Source organism: Calliphora vicina, chromosome 1 (genome assembly GCF_958450345.1).
Source record: "Calliphora vicina chromosome 1, idCalVici1.1, whole genome shotgun sequence".
Taxonomy (NCBI): Eukaryota; Metazoa; Arthropoda; class Insecta; order Diptera; family Calliphoridae; genus Calliphora; species Calliphora vicina.
The window spans coordinates 170409113-170427387 of NC_088780.1; the positions used below are offsets into that span (position 1 = coordinate 170409113).

Sequence of the window (18275 nt, forward strand, 5' to 3'; positions counted from 1 at the left end):
AATGTTATAACAATACATTTTCCCTTAGGATATGTTGGCTATGCAACAACTGTTCACAGCTGATGTGGCCAATATGCTATTTAATTCGTTTGTCGTATATGGAGATGCTCATATTCAATTGGCGACATGTTCTTTGTTAGTTCGCATGTGTTGCGTACAAACCTGGTGGGGGGATTTTCTTACAAACATATTTTGCAACTTGTTCTCTTCTCAAAATAGCAAAATATTTCCCCAAGATCGGTAATATGCTTGCTGTATTTTATATTTAACTATATAATGAATAAATTAAAAATATGATTTTTCTTCAGTATATTCTTTTTGCTGACCTATTTGGGAAGACGAAGCATTTCTATGGGAAATTGTCGGTCTATAGTAATAGATTCAGTGCTAAAAACATTGGCCAAATTGCTGGCTCCAATTTCTCCACGATATCAAGAGGCCACTGGAGGAGGTTTTAATATTTCGGGCATTGAATCGGACACTAGCAACTTGTGTGCCAAATCTGACTTGCAACTGATAACATGGCTGCTTTTATTTCTTTCAGTTTGCCTGGATGATCGCAAAGACAAATGTAAATTATCTTGTTGTCAGTGAGTTTAATAGAATAATTTATATGAAAACATTAAATTTTACAGCTGCAAATAGATGGGACTTTATGAGCTGTGAAACAGACTTTGCCAAAACACGAGGACAATCATCAAATAGTTCGGGAAAGCAATTGCGCTGTTTTAAAAAACGTATTATCCAGCAAAATAAATATAGTGTACAACCCTACACAGATTGGGGCAAAAAAATCTATATGATACAGAATGAAGTAAGCATTAGTTAGATTAATATTTTGCAATGTTGGGCACAATACCTAATTCAATTTGTTTTCCTCTTGTAGCATCCTGGTATTTTTATGGAACTTACCGGTAAACCAAAGTCATCAAGCAAAACAAGCAAAAATAACATTTTGCCAAAACTTCCCAAAGATGTTAACCAAGAACCCGAGAATAATTTCGACAAAGGCCTCAAGAACATTCGTCTAAATAATATACTGATTGTCATACGTGGTCTAATTGCGTTGCTGCTTGAAATGGATTTTACTTGCAATATGGACCAATTTTTGCTCACATGCAAAGTGAGTACGATGAGTATTGTATAACGTTCTTAAAATATATTGTTTGTTTTTATTACAAGGTAATCGCACGATTAGTTTCCGCTTGTAGACCTGCAGTACAGCTATCAAAGATTATAACTATAAATCAATTGGAGCACTTGATTCGTATGGCTGTATGGAATGACCAACAACAACCATGGGCTGTTCATGCTATTACATGTTTATTACAGGTTCGTTTATACCTGCACTGTTTATTCTAATAAATCGGTTAATTTTAGTTTTATATTTTCTATTGTTTTTTACAAAGGACTTGTTGGATGCGGATAGACATTTCAAAGATAACGATGCTACACCCACGAATGATGGCATTAGGCCATTGGACACTTTACAGGAAACAAAAGATTTATTCGCTGCCTATACTTGTAAGTGGAATAAAATAAACAAAAGTTTTAAGTACGTTCTAATAGTATTTTTAAATCGTTATATGGGAAACCATTGCAAGATATTCCTAACAATAATTCATTCCAAATTATATTATCTATTGAAATAATTTTAAATAATTGTTATCTACCAACACAAATTATACATTTTAATATCAATATATTCAATGAACATTAAAGGGTGTTCAAAATACTATCATCTCAATTATGAATAAAAATTCCCCGGGAGTTTTTTCCTTTTCAAAAAAAAAAAAATGTTGTTAAAAAACTCCTGAGGAATTTTTATTCATAATTGGGCTGAATATGAATATATTTCATGGACTCATAACTCATAATCATATTTTTGGTATTACAAAGCATAGAGAAATATACAAAAAATTACTCTCTTTTCACACATACGGGTGATACAGTAACAAATATATATGGCAATACATTATCATGAATTAGGTTTTTGACAACAGACTTGGTTTTTGGCTCTCAGTTACCTATCTAGTTGTCATGTAAGTTACAAAGTTTGTAATCAATCATCAGTATTAGATGAGCCATTCCATTGGGTAATCTAATAATAGTAACTGGTGCCCTAAATCGATTGATAATTGAGAAATGTGAATTGTTGGATAGCAACCAACCATCCAAGTACATGAACAACAAAGTACTGATGCAAAAACCTTCAGTACAAAATCAGAATACATACTTAATCCTGCCCTTAATCAAAGTAGATTTGAAAGATCCATCCATAGCAAATCTATTTTTTAAGAGCAGGTCTAATATAAATATATTAAATTTTAGCTTTGTACATGCCACAATCAGGGTCTACTCAGACGACAAGCAACGATATGCAATATTCAGACGGTAAGTAAAAACATCTAACATTCATATCAGTTCTCACTGTTACGAGTATGCCATATTGTTGTAGGTGTGAAATATCCATATTTGCCCTCACTAATTGAATGCGAAGATACAGAGTTCGATGAGATATTGAATGACATTGATAATTTTGAACGAAACAAATCAGTACCAAAGAAGGATAATAGCAACTTGAATAAGAACACAGTTAACTATTTTTGCAAATCGATTTCAAGTGCAATGGATTCCCGTTTAGACATCGGACTGGATTTAAACGTTGAAACGGATTTACGACGCATTACAATGGTCTCATCTCTAGATATGTACTCATCGCTCCCTCAAATAGCTGCTAGTGAATTCAAAACGGCTTCACCGGAAGTTGCGGTTTGGCCAGATTATGTTACAGATATATGGTCTGGCCCAGAATACAATTGTGGCGTAAATACATACAACATGTTCAAAAGCGTCTTTGATTGTATACTCGCAGACCTGCATTTAGAAGTATGTTTATGATTTGATATGTTTTGTTATTGTATAAGAGAAATTTCGATTTATTTCCAGGAAACGTGGGTACATCTTGAACAAGTTTTGCAGATGTGGTTGACTCTGAATAGTGAGCTGGCCGATAAGTCTTACAATTCCGGTATCTCAAACAGCGAAGTTCCAAAAATACCTTTTGGTGCGAACGCTATACAAGGACTTTTATTGGCATTGGCATGGTACAATGATGTTAAATTGCGTACGTGGTGTTTGGGTTTTCAATGCCTGCTATTAGCATGTAATTCTCAAACATTTTGCCAAGAGGAAGAAGACCGAACTCGTATTAATGAAGTCATTATTAACGATGAGAACTTTGAGAAAATGTTGCTAAGGTTTTTCTCCGGCTATGGCATGAGCTCAGTTATTATTACTAATCGATGCGTAATTATTACATAAATAATTAATATAAAAGTTAAAATTGTTAATTCTATATTTGTATGTAAATTTTGTTTCAACTAGGCTGGACCAACAATATGTAAACATTTGCATGAACTGTTGCACTGGCTACATCGCAAATGCGAGTCTGCCGATGCCATCATATCCTGCAAACGAAAGCTCAAAGATACGCTTCTGCACGTGATTCTGCAACTTGTTCAACCTGGTGGTGCAATAAGCAACCAATTAGGTCCAATTGACGCTCAAAGCCAATTAGTTCGTGACTTATTAATAATGCCCTACGATAAGGCAGATCTAAATATTTCATTGAATATTATAGAGTGTGTTTGTAAGTATAAATCGGTAATATTTAAATGAAACAGTAAGATCTCTTAAACAATTTTTCATCATTACAGCATTTTTGGTATTTAATAATATTTCGAATGGCGACAAACTGCAGTGTCAACGTACATCTGATACCAACAATGCCAGCAATTCATTTAGTAGTTTATTTGCCAATGTATTGGGATCCGACCACTCTAAACAAAATTGCCCAATATCTGATAATTCTCTTATTATAAGCTTGCTGAAACTTTGCTCATCGTTAATACAAACAGAACTGCCACGACAACTGACAGTAAGCCATATATTGTTTTATTTAACTTAAAAAACAGGGACCGTTTTATTTAGTTTTATTAAAAATTACTCTTCAATAATTATTTTTTGAGTTTTATTTTTTGCTTCGACAATAAAAGTTAAAAGTTTCACAAATAAGAGTTTATGCACGGACTCTGGAGGTAATTTCCGATTTAAGATCAAACTTATCTCCAGAGTCCGATCATAAACTTTTATTTGTTAAACTAAATTACAAAAAACATTTATCAAAACACAAATCAAAAAATAAAACTCGAGAAATAACATTTATTTTTAAAGCAAAATAAAACTTAAAGAATCACCTTGTATTCGGGGAAAAATATAGAACTTAAAAAAGCAGTATTATTATTTCAGTATTATTTTTTTAGTTGAAATTTTAAAAATAACACTGTCCAACAGCATTTTTGGAACAGACTAGCGACCCTATAATTCTGAAAGGGCATGTTGAGTAGATCATTTTTGTAGAACAAACTTATAGTCCAGCTGGTCTGCATACATATGTAAGTTATCTCTTTTAGTTCAAGAGATATTTAGGTTTATTTATTTATTTTTTTTTAATTCTGATTGATCTTTTTTTGGGTTTTTTAGATATGGCGGGCCTACGGAGATTCGAAATTTTTTTTCAAAATATCTATATTTGCAATAAAATTTCGAATACAATAAAAATAACATGCTAACAGTTATTTCATCCATATAAAAAGTTACACGCATCCAAAGTTGGAACATGAAAAAATGGTCGTATTTTTTACTTTGTAAAAAATCTAAAAAACCAAAAAAAGATCGAGCAGAATTTAAAAAAAAAAAATAATCCTAAATATCTCTTGAACTGAAAGAGATAACTTACATATGTATGAATATATTTTGTAGATCTCCTTAAGGACTACTTATATTTTAAATTTCAACTCATCCGGATCATATTTGGATTTTTGGAGATACATATTTTTAAAAAAAATGTGAGACCCGAGATGTAGTGCAATTTTGCTAATTAAGTGTAAAGCGCTTTATTTACAAATTTTGTATTTTTGGTGACCCCACTGAAATTTTACGGTAAAAAATTTCGTAGAATATTTTAATCCTTAAATGTCCTTTTCGAAAGGAGTTTTTTTATTTTCTCGAAAAAAGGGTCAAAAATTACAAAAATTATCCCCATAAAAATCCACAATATAACTCTGACAATAAGAATTCTCTCAGATATTAACTTACAACATTTTTTTCAGTTAGTATAATGCTACCTTCGATAAAAAAATTAAAACTTTGACCCACTGCAAAAAATTCAGACCAGCTGGACTATAAGTGTATTCTACAAAAATTATCTACTCAACATGCCCTTTCATAATTTAGGGTCGCTATTCTGTTCCAATCAAAAAGTCTCATCTTGTTGGACAGTGTAATCATTATTTGCGGTCCCTGTAAAAAATAACATTTTGAAGTACAATCACAAGTACATGTGCCTTATGATTTTAAATTGAATTTGTTATTATTTCAAATGTTAGGATGTCACTATTCCAGAAGAGGAAGAACTTACAAACATTTGCCAAACTGACGAAACTAAAGCTGAACAATTAAATATAGACGGCCATCGTGTCAAAACGCCATGTATAGCTGATACAGGTATAATTGTTTTTGAATTTAGCTGAAATGTCGTAATAAGTATACAGTGCTTCACATGAGTTTGTGAATTTTGCTTTCATATGGGATCTTTTGAAAAGACGTTATAAGTTTTAACCATCTTATTGGTTAATATGATTTATGCCGATTCATGTTACACTTTTTAAAAGTTGGTACATGGAAACTGGTAATTAATAAAAAGGAAAAAAAATTTTTCGTTACTGTGATGAATTGAATGAGCTAAAAGTTTTTTTTTTAATCTTTTCATTTAACTTGTAGCAAAATTCACAAATTTACATGAGACACTGGACATGATTCACACATAAGTTATATGTAAATTTTAATTTATTTTAGTACTCCGACATTTTCCAACTATGAAGCGTTTATTAGGTTCTCTGTCTCATTGTTCAAGTACGTCATTTACCTTAATGGTCTCATCTGCCCTCTACAGTGTTAAACCGGCCGATTCGACATTTTTGCTTGATGAACCACAAACTACAGCTGATGCCGTATTCAACATGCTTATAACATTATGCGAGAAAGCGTCAAATTCCCGTTTAATTGTAGCTCCGATATGCCAATACTTGGAAGCATGTAAGTATATAAAATATTAATTTAAGATTGTAGGTTTGTTCGCGTACTTTCCAGTAAAAATTATTCAGTAACTTTAATTTAGAGAGTAATAATAAATTTATTCTCAATCTAAAAAATATCCAAAAAAGTACACGAACAACAATTTGTAAAAACTTGTAAGTTTCTGTTTGTAAACATTTGATAAGTAATGGCCTTTTCAAAAAACTAAAATCGCTGTTAATGCTCATAGAAACAACAATTTAATAATAGCATGATTTTTGATCAACAAATGCATACAAACAATAAAAGAAGCACTTAATATTAATTTAAACTATATTTTTGCTATAAAACAATTTTCATTAACAAACAAACTCATTTAAAAACAAATATATAATGCATTATTATAACAGAAATCTAATTATAAATGTATTTGAAGTGTTTGTTTAACACTATTTTACATTTATTCATTTTAACAATTACAATATTTGTGTATTTTGAGTTTCATTTCTTTTGTTTACATTTGAAAATATACAATCATATGTTTCTATCTTGATATTTTTACTGGACAAAAAATGACCAGTAACAAATATCAAGTTCTCTATCAACGAACTGTCACTTTTAACAATCTCTTGCTCTCTCGTTACAAGTTTTTAAAAGTGAACAATAGCTAGATAGCTTTCTTCAAATCTTCCGCTGCCCATTTTCTTACTTCACCAGCTATACCACATTAGTCGACCACCACGTGGTTTATTGAAATTATTATAAAATTAAACATATACACTAAATATGCATCTTCAACGCCAAAATATTACGTTATTGACCACTTCTGGCCATATCTGTCACTTACCTTGTCATTTATTTCTTAGTGGTAATGTTCTTGACATTGTGGGTCTGACCGAAACATGGCTTAAGCGGGAAACTTTGACTGAAACTGTCAATATTTCTGGTTATGATATGTATAGAAGTGATGATTGTTAGGTTTGTATTATGGGGGATTTTAATATAAATATGTTTTGTTCTAGAAATTCTAATATAGTTAGACAGATATGGTATGGGTTTGATTTGTCATCATAATTCGGCTCCTACTCATTATGATGTTAATAATAATTCTACTTCTCTTATCGATTACTTTCTGTTGAGCGCATCTCTATTGATAAGATTTGTTCTAAAACTGATAATTGGTTTAAGTCGCCTAATATATTATATCATATCTCGTTACGGGATATTTGTGTTTGATTTGTCATCATAATTCGGCTCCTACTCATTATGATGTTAATAATAATTCTACTTCTCTTATCGATTACTTTCTGTTGAGCGCATCTCTATTGATAAGATTTGTTCTAAAACTGATAATTGGTTTAAGTCGCCTAATATATTATATCATATCTCGTTACGGGATATAGCCTATAAATATTATCTCCGAAATAGGAATCATAGAAATTGGACAATATATTGTGAATATAGAAATCGAGCAAAGAAAGTAATTAAAGTAGCTAAGGAGCGTGCCTATTCAACTATGTTTCGGAACTTTGGTCCGAAGAAAATGTGGAATTTCTTAAGGAATAATGGTTGTTTAGACTCGAGATAATCTCATTACCGTAAATCCTAGCGAAGTTAATGAATATTTTGTTTCATGTCAAAATGAAGATGTATCTTTCTCACTTGACTCTCTAAATGATAACACTGTAGGAGCTTTTTCATTTCATTGTGTGGATCTTGAGGATCTGTATATAGCTTTTGGAAAAATTCTTAAAAATTATTTTTCCATTTCTTTATTCCCATTTACTTCATTTAGTTAACACAATCATTACTACATCGGTATTTCCCGAAGAATGGAAAATGGCTAGATTAATTCCTACAAGTAAAGAAGGTGATTCTGTTTCTTTTAATAATTTGCGTCCGATATCTGTCCTTCCGATTCTGTCTAAAGTTGTTGAACATATTTTTATGAATCAAATGTTGTTCCATCTTGATGGTAACTCATTGTTACATTCAGCTCAATCAGTGTTTCGATGCGGATATAGTTCCAGTGCACTTCTTGTTGGTTTAACGGATTCAAAACGTAGATAAAGGCAAGAATGTTGTTCTTATCTCTCTTGATTTATCGAAAGCGTTTGAGAGGGTTATACATTCAAGATTTGTGGTAGAATTATTGCGGCATTTTGATTTTTCGTTTTTGGCTTGTAAGCTTATATATTCTTATTTATGTGGTAGAAGCCAGTATGTCTCCATTGGAGACTCCAATTCCCCAATACTTCGTGTAGTAAGTGTGTACCTCAAGGGTCTGTTATTGGGTCATTACTATATGTATTGAATTTGTTAATAGGATGAAATGTCTCGGTATCTTTATTGATGATCACTTAAATTTTAAAGCTCATATTAACAGAATTTCTTCCAGAATATAATTTTTATTGAGAAGGTTATATTCACTTGATATACATCTTCCATTTTCTATGAGAATGCGTGTTGCTAATGCTTTACTAATGCCACATATTTTGTATTGTATAGAAGTATTTTCTGGTACTACTTGCTACATTTAAAATAATTAATAGAATCGTGAGATTTGTTTTTCATTTGGGATGTTCATTTCATAATTATGTAGCTATAAGATTATTAATATTTATAAGTAGAAAACTTTCATTTGATAAACTCTGATAGGAACCCTCAATTTTTATATCCACTTTTTCATTCCGCAATATTTGAAAGATCATTCCAGATAAGATTATAAAGAATATGGAATACACTACCTAGGGATTTAAGATGATTCTCATTTTCGCCTTATACCTTCCGAAGGAAACTAATGAATTATGTAGTTACACGTGATCTATAATTTTTTCTTCTTCTCTTTAACTATTCCTCAAATTTTAAAAGATATAAACCTTCATGCTTTATAATTTTTGTTTTATTATTATATCTTAATGATTTTTTAAAAAAGGGTCTGATAACTATATTTTTTTTATTAAATTATATTTATTTAAATGTTTGCTTAAAAAAAAAATTTAATAATTTTGTAATTACTTGTTTTTAACTATTTTTATTTGTTAAACGTTGTTAATATATTTAATTATTTTATTTAGTAGCTTTTATTAGCCATTAATTGGTTATATAAATTGAAGATAAATAAATAAAATATTTATTATATAAAAAAAAGAAGAGTAACCGAAACATAAATATATTTAAAATGTTACCAATACATTCTTAAAGTAAGGTTTTTTATGAATAAAACATTATATTAATGTATTTTTGCTAAAATGAAAATTTGAAACCAGCACTTTGTTGTTAATATAATTGATATTAATGATTGTATTTTACAGGCACATCACAGCGTACATCTCTACCGCGTTTGCATTTGTCTGAACCATTGCTGTGGTACATATCTAAAGTTCTTGAAGTTTCATCGGCTGTTCAAATATTTACGCAGCTAGGAGGTATTGAAATAATATGTAAAAATTTAGTTCGGCTGAATAAAATTCTAATAAACGTACAGCCCGGATTGGTAAGCTAAAACATATTTAGTTCAGCTTTAGTTTAAGAATTGTTTTTAAGAATTTGGATTATTTATTTGAGAACATTTTGGTTATTATAGATTTCTATGATAATGCAACATATGACTAGAAATACGAAGGTTAAGATGGTTTCGCATGGGTGTGCCAACGGGAATGGCAAAAAATCATCATCGAGTTCAAATCAAAATCATCGTTTCTTACAAGATGGTTTAATTAATTTTGCTCCATTCTGTACAATTTCGGCAGAAAATGATACAGCTCAATCGGCCGATATTCTTATAATGAATCCAGTGGCATCACATCGACGACCACGCACACCTGCCTGGAGCTACATGTTTTATCCGAACGAATCACATGCAGATCTCACAATAACCCTGCCAACGGCAATTTTATTACGCGAGGTCCAACTACAACCACATGCCCCAACACTGGCTTCATGTCCTTCTGCTGTAGCTTTGGAAATCTCAAGAGACTTTGGATTAGGGCCCGTACCGGTGGGGCCTCCTTTAACAACAACTGGCATGACTTGTATTCGCCTAAAGTTATCAAAACCAGAAATAGCTACAAGTATTGTTCTGAGACTATATAGGTATGATACACTTATTTATATTTTTATTTATATTTCTATTAGGTCAATATATTAAAATATCATCTGCAAAGAGAAATTAGTAATCTTAAAAATATTTTTGGTTTGTTCTGGAGAATTTGAGGGAAATGTGTTTCTTATGATGATGTGATCCAAAGTTACAGATTATTAAAAATAAGCATTTTAAAATTCCACCATTTAGTTATTGAAATATATACAAAAGTTACTATTGTTTTAACATTTATTTTTTTTATATTTTGTACGTGTTGTTAATATGTAGCAAGAAATATTTAATATTTAAATAATACGAAAAGTTATTGCTAATACTAGACTTAATATTCATGATAATTATACCCTTCACCATGAGTGGCAAGGGTATATATAAGTATGTCATTCCGTTTGTAATTTCTACATTTTTCATTTACGACCCCACAAAGTATATATATTCTGAATCGTTATAGATAGCGGAGTCGATATAGCCATGTCCGTCTGTCCGTCTGTGTGTTGAAATCAACTTTCTGAAGCCCCCAAATAACTTACATACACGAATGATACATCAATATCTCCGAAATTCTTTCGGCTCGGTTGCTAATTAAAATCGTGAAAATCTGAGCTGAGATATAAGGAAAAAACCAGGACAACCTCGATTTTTGACCTATATCTGGATTACTAAATCATTAATATAGACAATATGGATATCTAATGATAGATATTTCAAAGACCTGTGCAACGACGTATATAAGACCATAGTAAATTGGACCTACAATGGGTCAAAATCGGAAAAAATATTTTTTAACCCGAATTCACTAAATTCACAAAATTCACTAAATATTAAAAAAAATAAATTTAAAAACCAAAAAAAAAATTTTTTTTAAAATTAAGAAAAATTATAAAATTTAAAAAAAAAAATTTAAAAATAATTTCGAAAAAACAACTGGAAAAAAAATTAAATTTTGTTTACCTAAAAATATTTAAAATTTTTATTTTAAAGTATAATTTGGTGAATATAATATGGTATATAAGATTCGGCACAGCCGAATATAGCTCTCTTACTTGTTTTTCTTCATATTGCTAGAGAATGAGAAATTATGAGAAATTGTCAATGTGTAAACATCATCGACAAACTTGTTAATGTATGTAAACGCGCGGTCATAACATTAAAAAACTTCAAATATGAGATTGATCGCAGGAGTTTTCAAAAAAGTCAATTAAAAGTCAATTATTTTTTGTGTGAGAGTGTTTTTTGTTGTAAACATCAAAATTAAAATTCATGTTTTCTCGTATATTTGACAAGTAAAAGTTTCTGTTAAATACAGATTAGAAATATATTAAATACTACTATTTAAACCAGGTTTTATTTCTGAAATTGCATGATTTGTTGAAAATTTATTTAAGCCTTTTTTTTTAATTATAACGTTGTTGCAGCAAATGAGCGATATGTATTTAATACTATAAATAATTGATGAAATTCGAAATGAACTAAATGCAATAAAAAAAAATGTTGGGCTTAAGGTCTGAGAATTATTCGCAATATATATTTTAAGGATTTAATAATTTCAAAACAAACTTTAAAAGATAATATTGAGATGTGATTTAATTAATATTGTTCTAATCTATCTAACTTTTGTTTGTTATTTTCTATTAAAGGCCCAAAGATAGCCCCAGCATTGGTTTAACACAAATTGCAGTGTTGGGCAATACGATATTTGCTTCACAAACAAATAACTCGAGTATTGCCAGTGGGTCGAATTGCAATACTTCAGCATTAACATTTGATCATGCCATAGATGACGATTCGTTTGCCAAAACGAGTGTGGGATGGGTTCGTATCTTATCACGGTGCTATAGTGCTGCATCTATGGTTCCTTCTGAATCTAAATTAGCAGCAGATGTCATTGGAGCTTCTGCTGCTTATCCAGGATTTTTGGATGCTTGTTGTTCGTTGATGAACATTATGCCCATGATTCCAAATGCAGCGGTACAAAATCTTGAATGTGTATTATTAAAATTGGGAGCATACAGTCGTGAGCTTTGCCTTTCGCTAATACGGACTTTATTATGGGGAACGACACCACAAAGTATGTGTTAATAATGCACTAAACTTTTAATTAATCTATTTTAATTTAATTTTGCTTTTTAGTTTATAAACTATCTAATGAAAGTATATGCGACTTGTTGTATGAGCTGTGCACAAACAAAGATGAATATGTTTTAGATAAAATTCTAGTTCTCTTAGAGTGGATAGAAAAATTGAAAATGAACTACAGTAGTAATAACAGTGCACGGTGTAATAATCCTCAGAGCGGTTTCGTGAAGTGTATTGCTTCGATCCTTTGGTATATTTATGCTGAGAATAATGTCGCAAATTTGAGCGAACATATCACACAAAATGTGTTTGATGCTTGCATGCATTGGATTGATAGACTCGAGCATGAAGAGCCATTGAAAATAGCTTTTGATTCATTACTCTGTTCGCTGTGCTATATACAACCGAAATTATTTACTCATCTATTAACAAGACTTAATGTCACCTTAGCCCAGACTGATGCAGATTTAGACTTGTCGAGAGATAGAAACGATGAGTGTGGCTTGACTGATGACAACAAGGAGGTTAGTGGAAGTGTTTGGTACGCCAATGTGGCAGCAGATAACTTGTCAACATTATTTGGACGTCCATCATATTTAGCTACCATTGCAATGGCATGTCAATCTCCAAATGCTGTATTTCTATTGGTTGACTCTGGACTACCTAAGCTGTTAGCATATGCCTTGTTTGAGTATTGTTCTTCGCTGTTGTTGCAGGATAATGAGTGCCAAACATTGGAATACGATCAAACGCAATTTGCCACACAATATACTTTGTCGAATCCTCCATCATCCTCGTCCTGTATGACCGATGCAGACAAAGTTGCGGGCGATAAAATGGAAGTAACGCAAACGGAAAATGACACCGAATCAAATAAATCTCAACTTATGACGTTCGATCTTGTATCAAAAATTCTCGATTTCTTTTCTGAGTGCTGTTCGGAAGGACATATGCGTGACTGGTTGGGGACACAGCAAGGATCCATATTTTGGAAACCCTTATTAAAGCTTCTTTGTAATCACCGACCTATCAATTTCGTTCCAATCACACCCATAATAAGCAGTGAACCTACACAACAAGCGTTTATACGTATAGAACGAGCGACAATTAATTTCTTTGCACGCGTCACCGCCTGTCATCCCAATAACCAAAATATATTGACAATGCTATTAATCGAAGTAATAAGAGAACCATCCGTATCACTGGGTCTTAATTCTGTGGAGTCTAGTTCAAAGCAAACCATATCTGGTTTTACGCGTCAACTCGTTCTTCAATTGCTGCTTGAAAACGAACGCATTCTGGTTTCTGTGCGCAGCAAACAACCACTTCAGAAAAAAGATCCGTTCACCCCCTATTTACCCATGACTGCCAATATCCCATCCGCAACATTACCAAATAATTTTACTTCTCCAAGCAGCGTTACAATGTCCTTGGTCAATCACCATCCAGCAAAACGTATTAACAATCATCATTTGCTCTTTTCTGTTAGCGCGAATACGAAATGTCAAGAGATTATTCAAAATTGTCTATCAGGTAAGTTTGTGCTATATTTTCAATCTCACATGAATAACATGATTCCAAATTACCATTGTGTAGCAAAATAGGTAATTTCATTTAGATAATTTATTATTGTTAGAGAATTATACTCAGTATGTCGTCTGTAAATACTTTAAGCACCATAAAACTAAAAGTTTTGAATTTTGGACAGACAATTATAAAATATTTGAAAAAGTGATGTCTTGATACCATATTAATTAAATTGAAATTTTGAACCAAACCTCGCATTACCTGGACTTTGATCGATCAGAACTAATGGAAGTTCAAATTTACTGACGTTAACGATCTTCGGGTCAAATTTGACCCAAATAGAAAATATATGTATATTTTTTGCTGCCTTTTTTTAAAATCTTACGTATTTTTGACATTTGAAATTAAATAAAAATCATAAAATATCAAAAATATCAACCTCAAAATGGGTCTAATTTGACCCGCAGACCTGAACATAGCTTTGGTATCTTACCGGGGAATCGCAGTTTTCATACAAGTATAATGTTAGGAGGTATGATGAAAAGAGACAGATATATGTTAGTGCTACCAAATTTAACTTAGATTTTTGGTCCAGGTCAAATATACATATATATTTTTTTTACCAATTTTTTTTGTTATTAGAATACATGTATATTCTTTATCATAATTATATGATCTCTTTTTTCTTTTGTTATGTTTTTCCATGAACTGTTTTTGTTTTAATAACTATTATTTCGATAAATAAAACTTTTTTCTTCTTAAAATTTTGCAAAAAAAAACCGGTTAACCGGTTATTATTAAAAAGCCGAAACCGGTTTATATTAAATTGCAATTTTTCAAAGAAACCGAAAACCGGTTATGTACTAATATGTACTTAAACAGATAATTAAAATAATTGAACTTTTGAATATTTTAAAATTTATGTATTTGACGGCTTGAATTTGCTTGTTTTTTTTAATAAATTTTTTGTTTGTATGTTTGTGTTGTGTATCATATAATTTCTTTATTATTGTTGAAAACAGCATACAGTAATTTCTTATCTCCGATGAATTCAGAAATGCGACAAATCGATGGGAGTTGTAATGCTGCCTCTGGGATTAGTTTGTCAAACGCTACACACTGTGACTTGCTGAAACAAGATGATGCTGATAAGAATCAGAACGATCCTTATAAGGACATTTCAATTAATTTTAATGGTTTGGAAAATGGCATGGAGTTTCTGAGTGTAGCAGCTGGAGTTACAGCCAAAGACAAACGCATTAAAGATGCTAAAAATCAAGTTGCAGCAGCCAGTAAGGATAACAAGGATATGATTACAAATTTTTCAAGTAATAAATGCAATAAATGTAGAAATTTTGAATTTTTGTAATGCACATTTCCCCTGTTTTAGAACTTGTTACGTTTGATGATTACCTTACACAACCGAATTCATCGTCCAGTGCGGCGAATAGTGGTGGTCAACTGGTGCTTCGAGATTATCCAGATATATTTATCAGTGGAGATACAACGATTTCACAGTTGCTTGCCACACTACAAAGAAAGGGACATTCCTTAGCTAAACCATGCATAACACTTGATATGGTATGTAGCTGAAACTTTAAAAATAAATAAAAAACAAGAGTGCTATATTTGGCTGTGCCGAATAGTATATAGTATGTACATATTTACTCTTTACCAATGTATACTTTAAGATAAATAATGTTCGCGTACAATTGTTTGCTTTTATCTCTGCGGTCCGATTTTCTTGATTTTTAATAGCATTGAACCAGGAATATTCCCGATATCCGAATATTTCCGATATATTTCGACAGACGGAACGATGTAGAATATACATATGTAATTTATTATGTGGTTTGTTATTTATTTTCTATTTCATACCTACAGATAACTGGTAAGGGGGCAAATGTCGATGTTCTTGATGAATCTTCCTATATAAAGACATCGTGTGTGGAGCCATTACCTTCACCATTGCAACGTTTTTCGACTCGAGGTGGTCTGTCCTTATTGGCCCAGTATTTACCAACAGTTTATCCAGATATTTCTTCACGTAAGCACCAAAATACGGCACCAGAGAAGGAGAAAAGTCCACCAATGAATGATTGGGTTAAACTAGAACCAAATGACGATATCTACGAGGATCTTGAGGATCCATTGTCAGAACCAACTGCCAAACAAGCCACTATAACCTCAGTCCCTCAGCATTCACTAGCCGCGTTTGGACTATTTTTACGTCTGCCCGCCTATTCAGATGTTCTCTTACGAGATAAGTTGAGAGCGCAGTGTCTTCTTCGACTTGTTTTAGGAGTAACAGGCGATGGAGAAGGAAGTAAGATGGCTTAAAAATTATGATGAATAAACTATAAACAATTTTGTCTATATTTAGATGACATTTATAGTCTGGCATTAGCTCCATCATTGCCGACATTGCCGTTTGAAGTTTTCCGACAGCTATTGGATAGTTCGCCCTTGACCACAGATGACGGCATGCTCTTAAGACGCATGGTAATTGAAGTGGGTGCAATGCATTTAGTTTTGAATTGCTTGAGTATATTTACGCATCACTCACCCATATATCCACTAAGTAGTTCTCAAAATGAGGTAAAGTAGAATAGTTACTATCAAGAATGATCTAAATCAGTATTTTCTTTAGATTCCTAGCGGTGGTGCAAAAACAGCACTTAATATTGTAGAGGATGCTTCTTTACCCACATCAGATGACAAGGGCCATATGTATTGGGCAAAAGGTACTGGATTTGGTACGGGATCCACTACACAGTCCTGGAATGTTGAACAGGCTTTACTAAGACAAAAAAGTGAAGAAGAACATGTAACAGTTTTACTGCAGGTGCGTTTATTTGATTGTTTATAGGAATGTACCTATATTATTATGGAAATGCGTTCACTTTTATGTATCTGCGTTTTTTTGTTTTGGATTTGAACAGGTTCTTGCAAGCTATATTAATCCGGGAGATTATATTCCAACTGACGATGAAATGCCATATCATGAAATAGCTGATCTATCGGACGAACTTCCAAGTGAGTTTTCATCTCTGCTTAAACAGTCGTGTCTCATTCCAGCACTCAGTTCCTACTTGCGAAACGATTCCGTACTCGATATAACCCGACACATTCCGCTTTATCGTGCCATACTGCAGCTTCTGCGAGCAATATCTCTTTCGCACGAATTGGTTTCATTGCTTCAGCCTCAAAATGCAGGCGAGAGTTCACCATCCATAGCAGAATTACTATCGAACATGAGAACTTGTGTTGACACATATGCAAAACGCTTAAAGTAAGTTGTTGTTCATTCATTTTAATTCTTTAATTATTGTTGCGGTTGTCGGTTGTCGGTTTCGTTCTCTTATTCTTATGATTTTTTGTTTTTTAGATTAAATAAGAAATCGAACATAAAAGGACAAACGCAACAGGTGACTGTCAACATTGACGATGGTGACGATGAGGGTTTGGCACTTCTTATACCCGACATTCAAGAGACCACGATTCTAGTTCAGAAAACCACAAAAAGAACAGATCAACAGCTACAAAATCAATTGGCATTAACAAGTGAAGGAGGTATCATTAATGACATTGAACGCATACCACAGAGTAAATCTATTGAAGAGCGTTACTTGGAGGTCATGAAAAAATTACAATTCGATACATTCGACATGATCGTTGAAGCCGATAACAATGGCTACCGTTTCGTTGTATCGCACCATTTTGAAAAAATGGTTCGAATGGCTGGCGATCGTTATCATCCTTCTCGTGTCAAACGTTTGGCGCAGGAGGCTGTGACTCTTTCAACTAGTTTGCCACTATCTTATAGCAGTTCCGTTTTTGTACGTTGTGATACAGATCGTCTGGATGTTATGAAAGTAAGTTTTTGCCAATACACACATACACTATTCCATTAAAGACCCCATAATTTCAAAAATAAATACTTAATTTTTTAGGTACTTATAACGGGACCTGCGGACACGCCATACGCTAATGGATGCTTTGAATTTGACGTCTTCTTCCCACCAGATTACCCGAATTTGCCAATGCTTATAAATCTTGAAACCACTGGCCGCCATTCTGTACGCTTCAATCCTAATTTATACAACGATGGCAAGGTTTGCTTATCAGTTTTAAATACATGGCACGGGCGTCCGGAGGAGAAGTGGAATGCACAAACTTCAAGTTTTCTTCAAGTTCTTGTCTCAATACAATCACTGATACTTGTGCCCGAGCCCTATTTTAATGAGCCAGGATTTGAGCGCAGTCGGGGTACACCAAGCGGGACACATTCGTCTCGTGAATACAATAGCAATATCTATCAGGCATGTGTCCGTTGGGCTATGTTGGAGCAAATACGTAATCCTAGTCCTTGTTTCAAAGATGTAAGTAGTTTCTCAGAGCAATCATCTTCAAAAAATATAATTATTTCCAA

The 18275-nt window shown here is 32.5% G+C and overlaps 1 protein-coding gene across 2 annotated transcripts in view; it reads left to right on the forward strand.

Annotated features, from left to right (window-relative positions):
- The window catches only part of Bruce (BIR repeat containing ubiquitin-conjugating enzyme), a 30471-nt gene that overhangs the window by 11047 nt on the left and 1149 nt on the right, over positions 1-18275 (forward strand). For both annotated transcript variants that reach the window (XM_065498196.1, XM_065498197.1), the window contains exons 14-38: positions 29-240; positions 309-571; positions 636-814; positions 887-1123; positions 1183-1332; positions 1410-1524; positions 2332-2394; positions 2459-2889; positions 2950-3309; positions 3388-3652; positions 3720-3940; positions 5451-5568; positions 5920-6159; positions 9453-9634; positions 9725-10233; positions 11878-12308; positions 12371-13849; positions 14866-15171; positions 15234-15424; positions 15728-16169; positions 16227-16441; positions 16494-16688; positions 16786-17135; positions 17232-17718; positions 17797-18225. In XM_065498196.1, the coding sequence (XP_065354268.1) occupies positions 29-240; positions 309-571; positions 636-814; positions 887-1123; positions 1183-1332; positions 1410-1524; positions 2332-2394; positions 2459-2889; positions 2950-3309; positions 3388-3652; positions 3720-3940; positions 5451-5568; positions 5920-6159; positions 9453-9634; positions 9725-10233; positions 11878-12308; positions 12371-13849; positions 14866-15171; positions 15234-15424; positions 15728-16169; positions 16227-16441; positions 16494-16688; positions 16786-17135; positions 17232-17718; positions 17797-18225 (8070 nt within the window). The remainder of the gene's footprint in view (positions 1-28; positions 241-308; positions 572-635; positions 815-886; positions 1124-1182; positions 1333-1409; positions 1525-2331; positions 2395-2458; positions 2890-2949; positions 3310-3387; positions 3653-3719; positions 3941-5450; positions 5569-5919; positions 6160-9452; positions 9635-9724; positions 10234-11877; positions 12309-12370; positions 13850-14865; positions 15172-15233; positions 15425-15727; positions 16170-16226; positions 16442-16493; positions 16689-16785; positions 17136-17231; positions 17719-17796; positions 18226-18275) is intronic.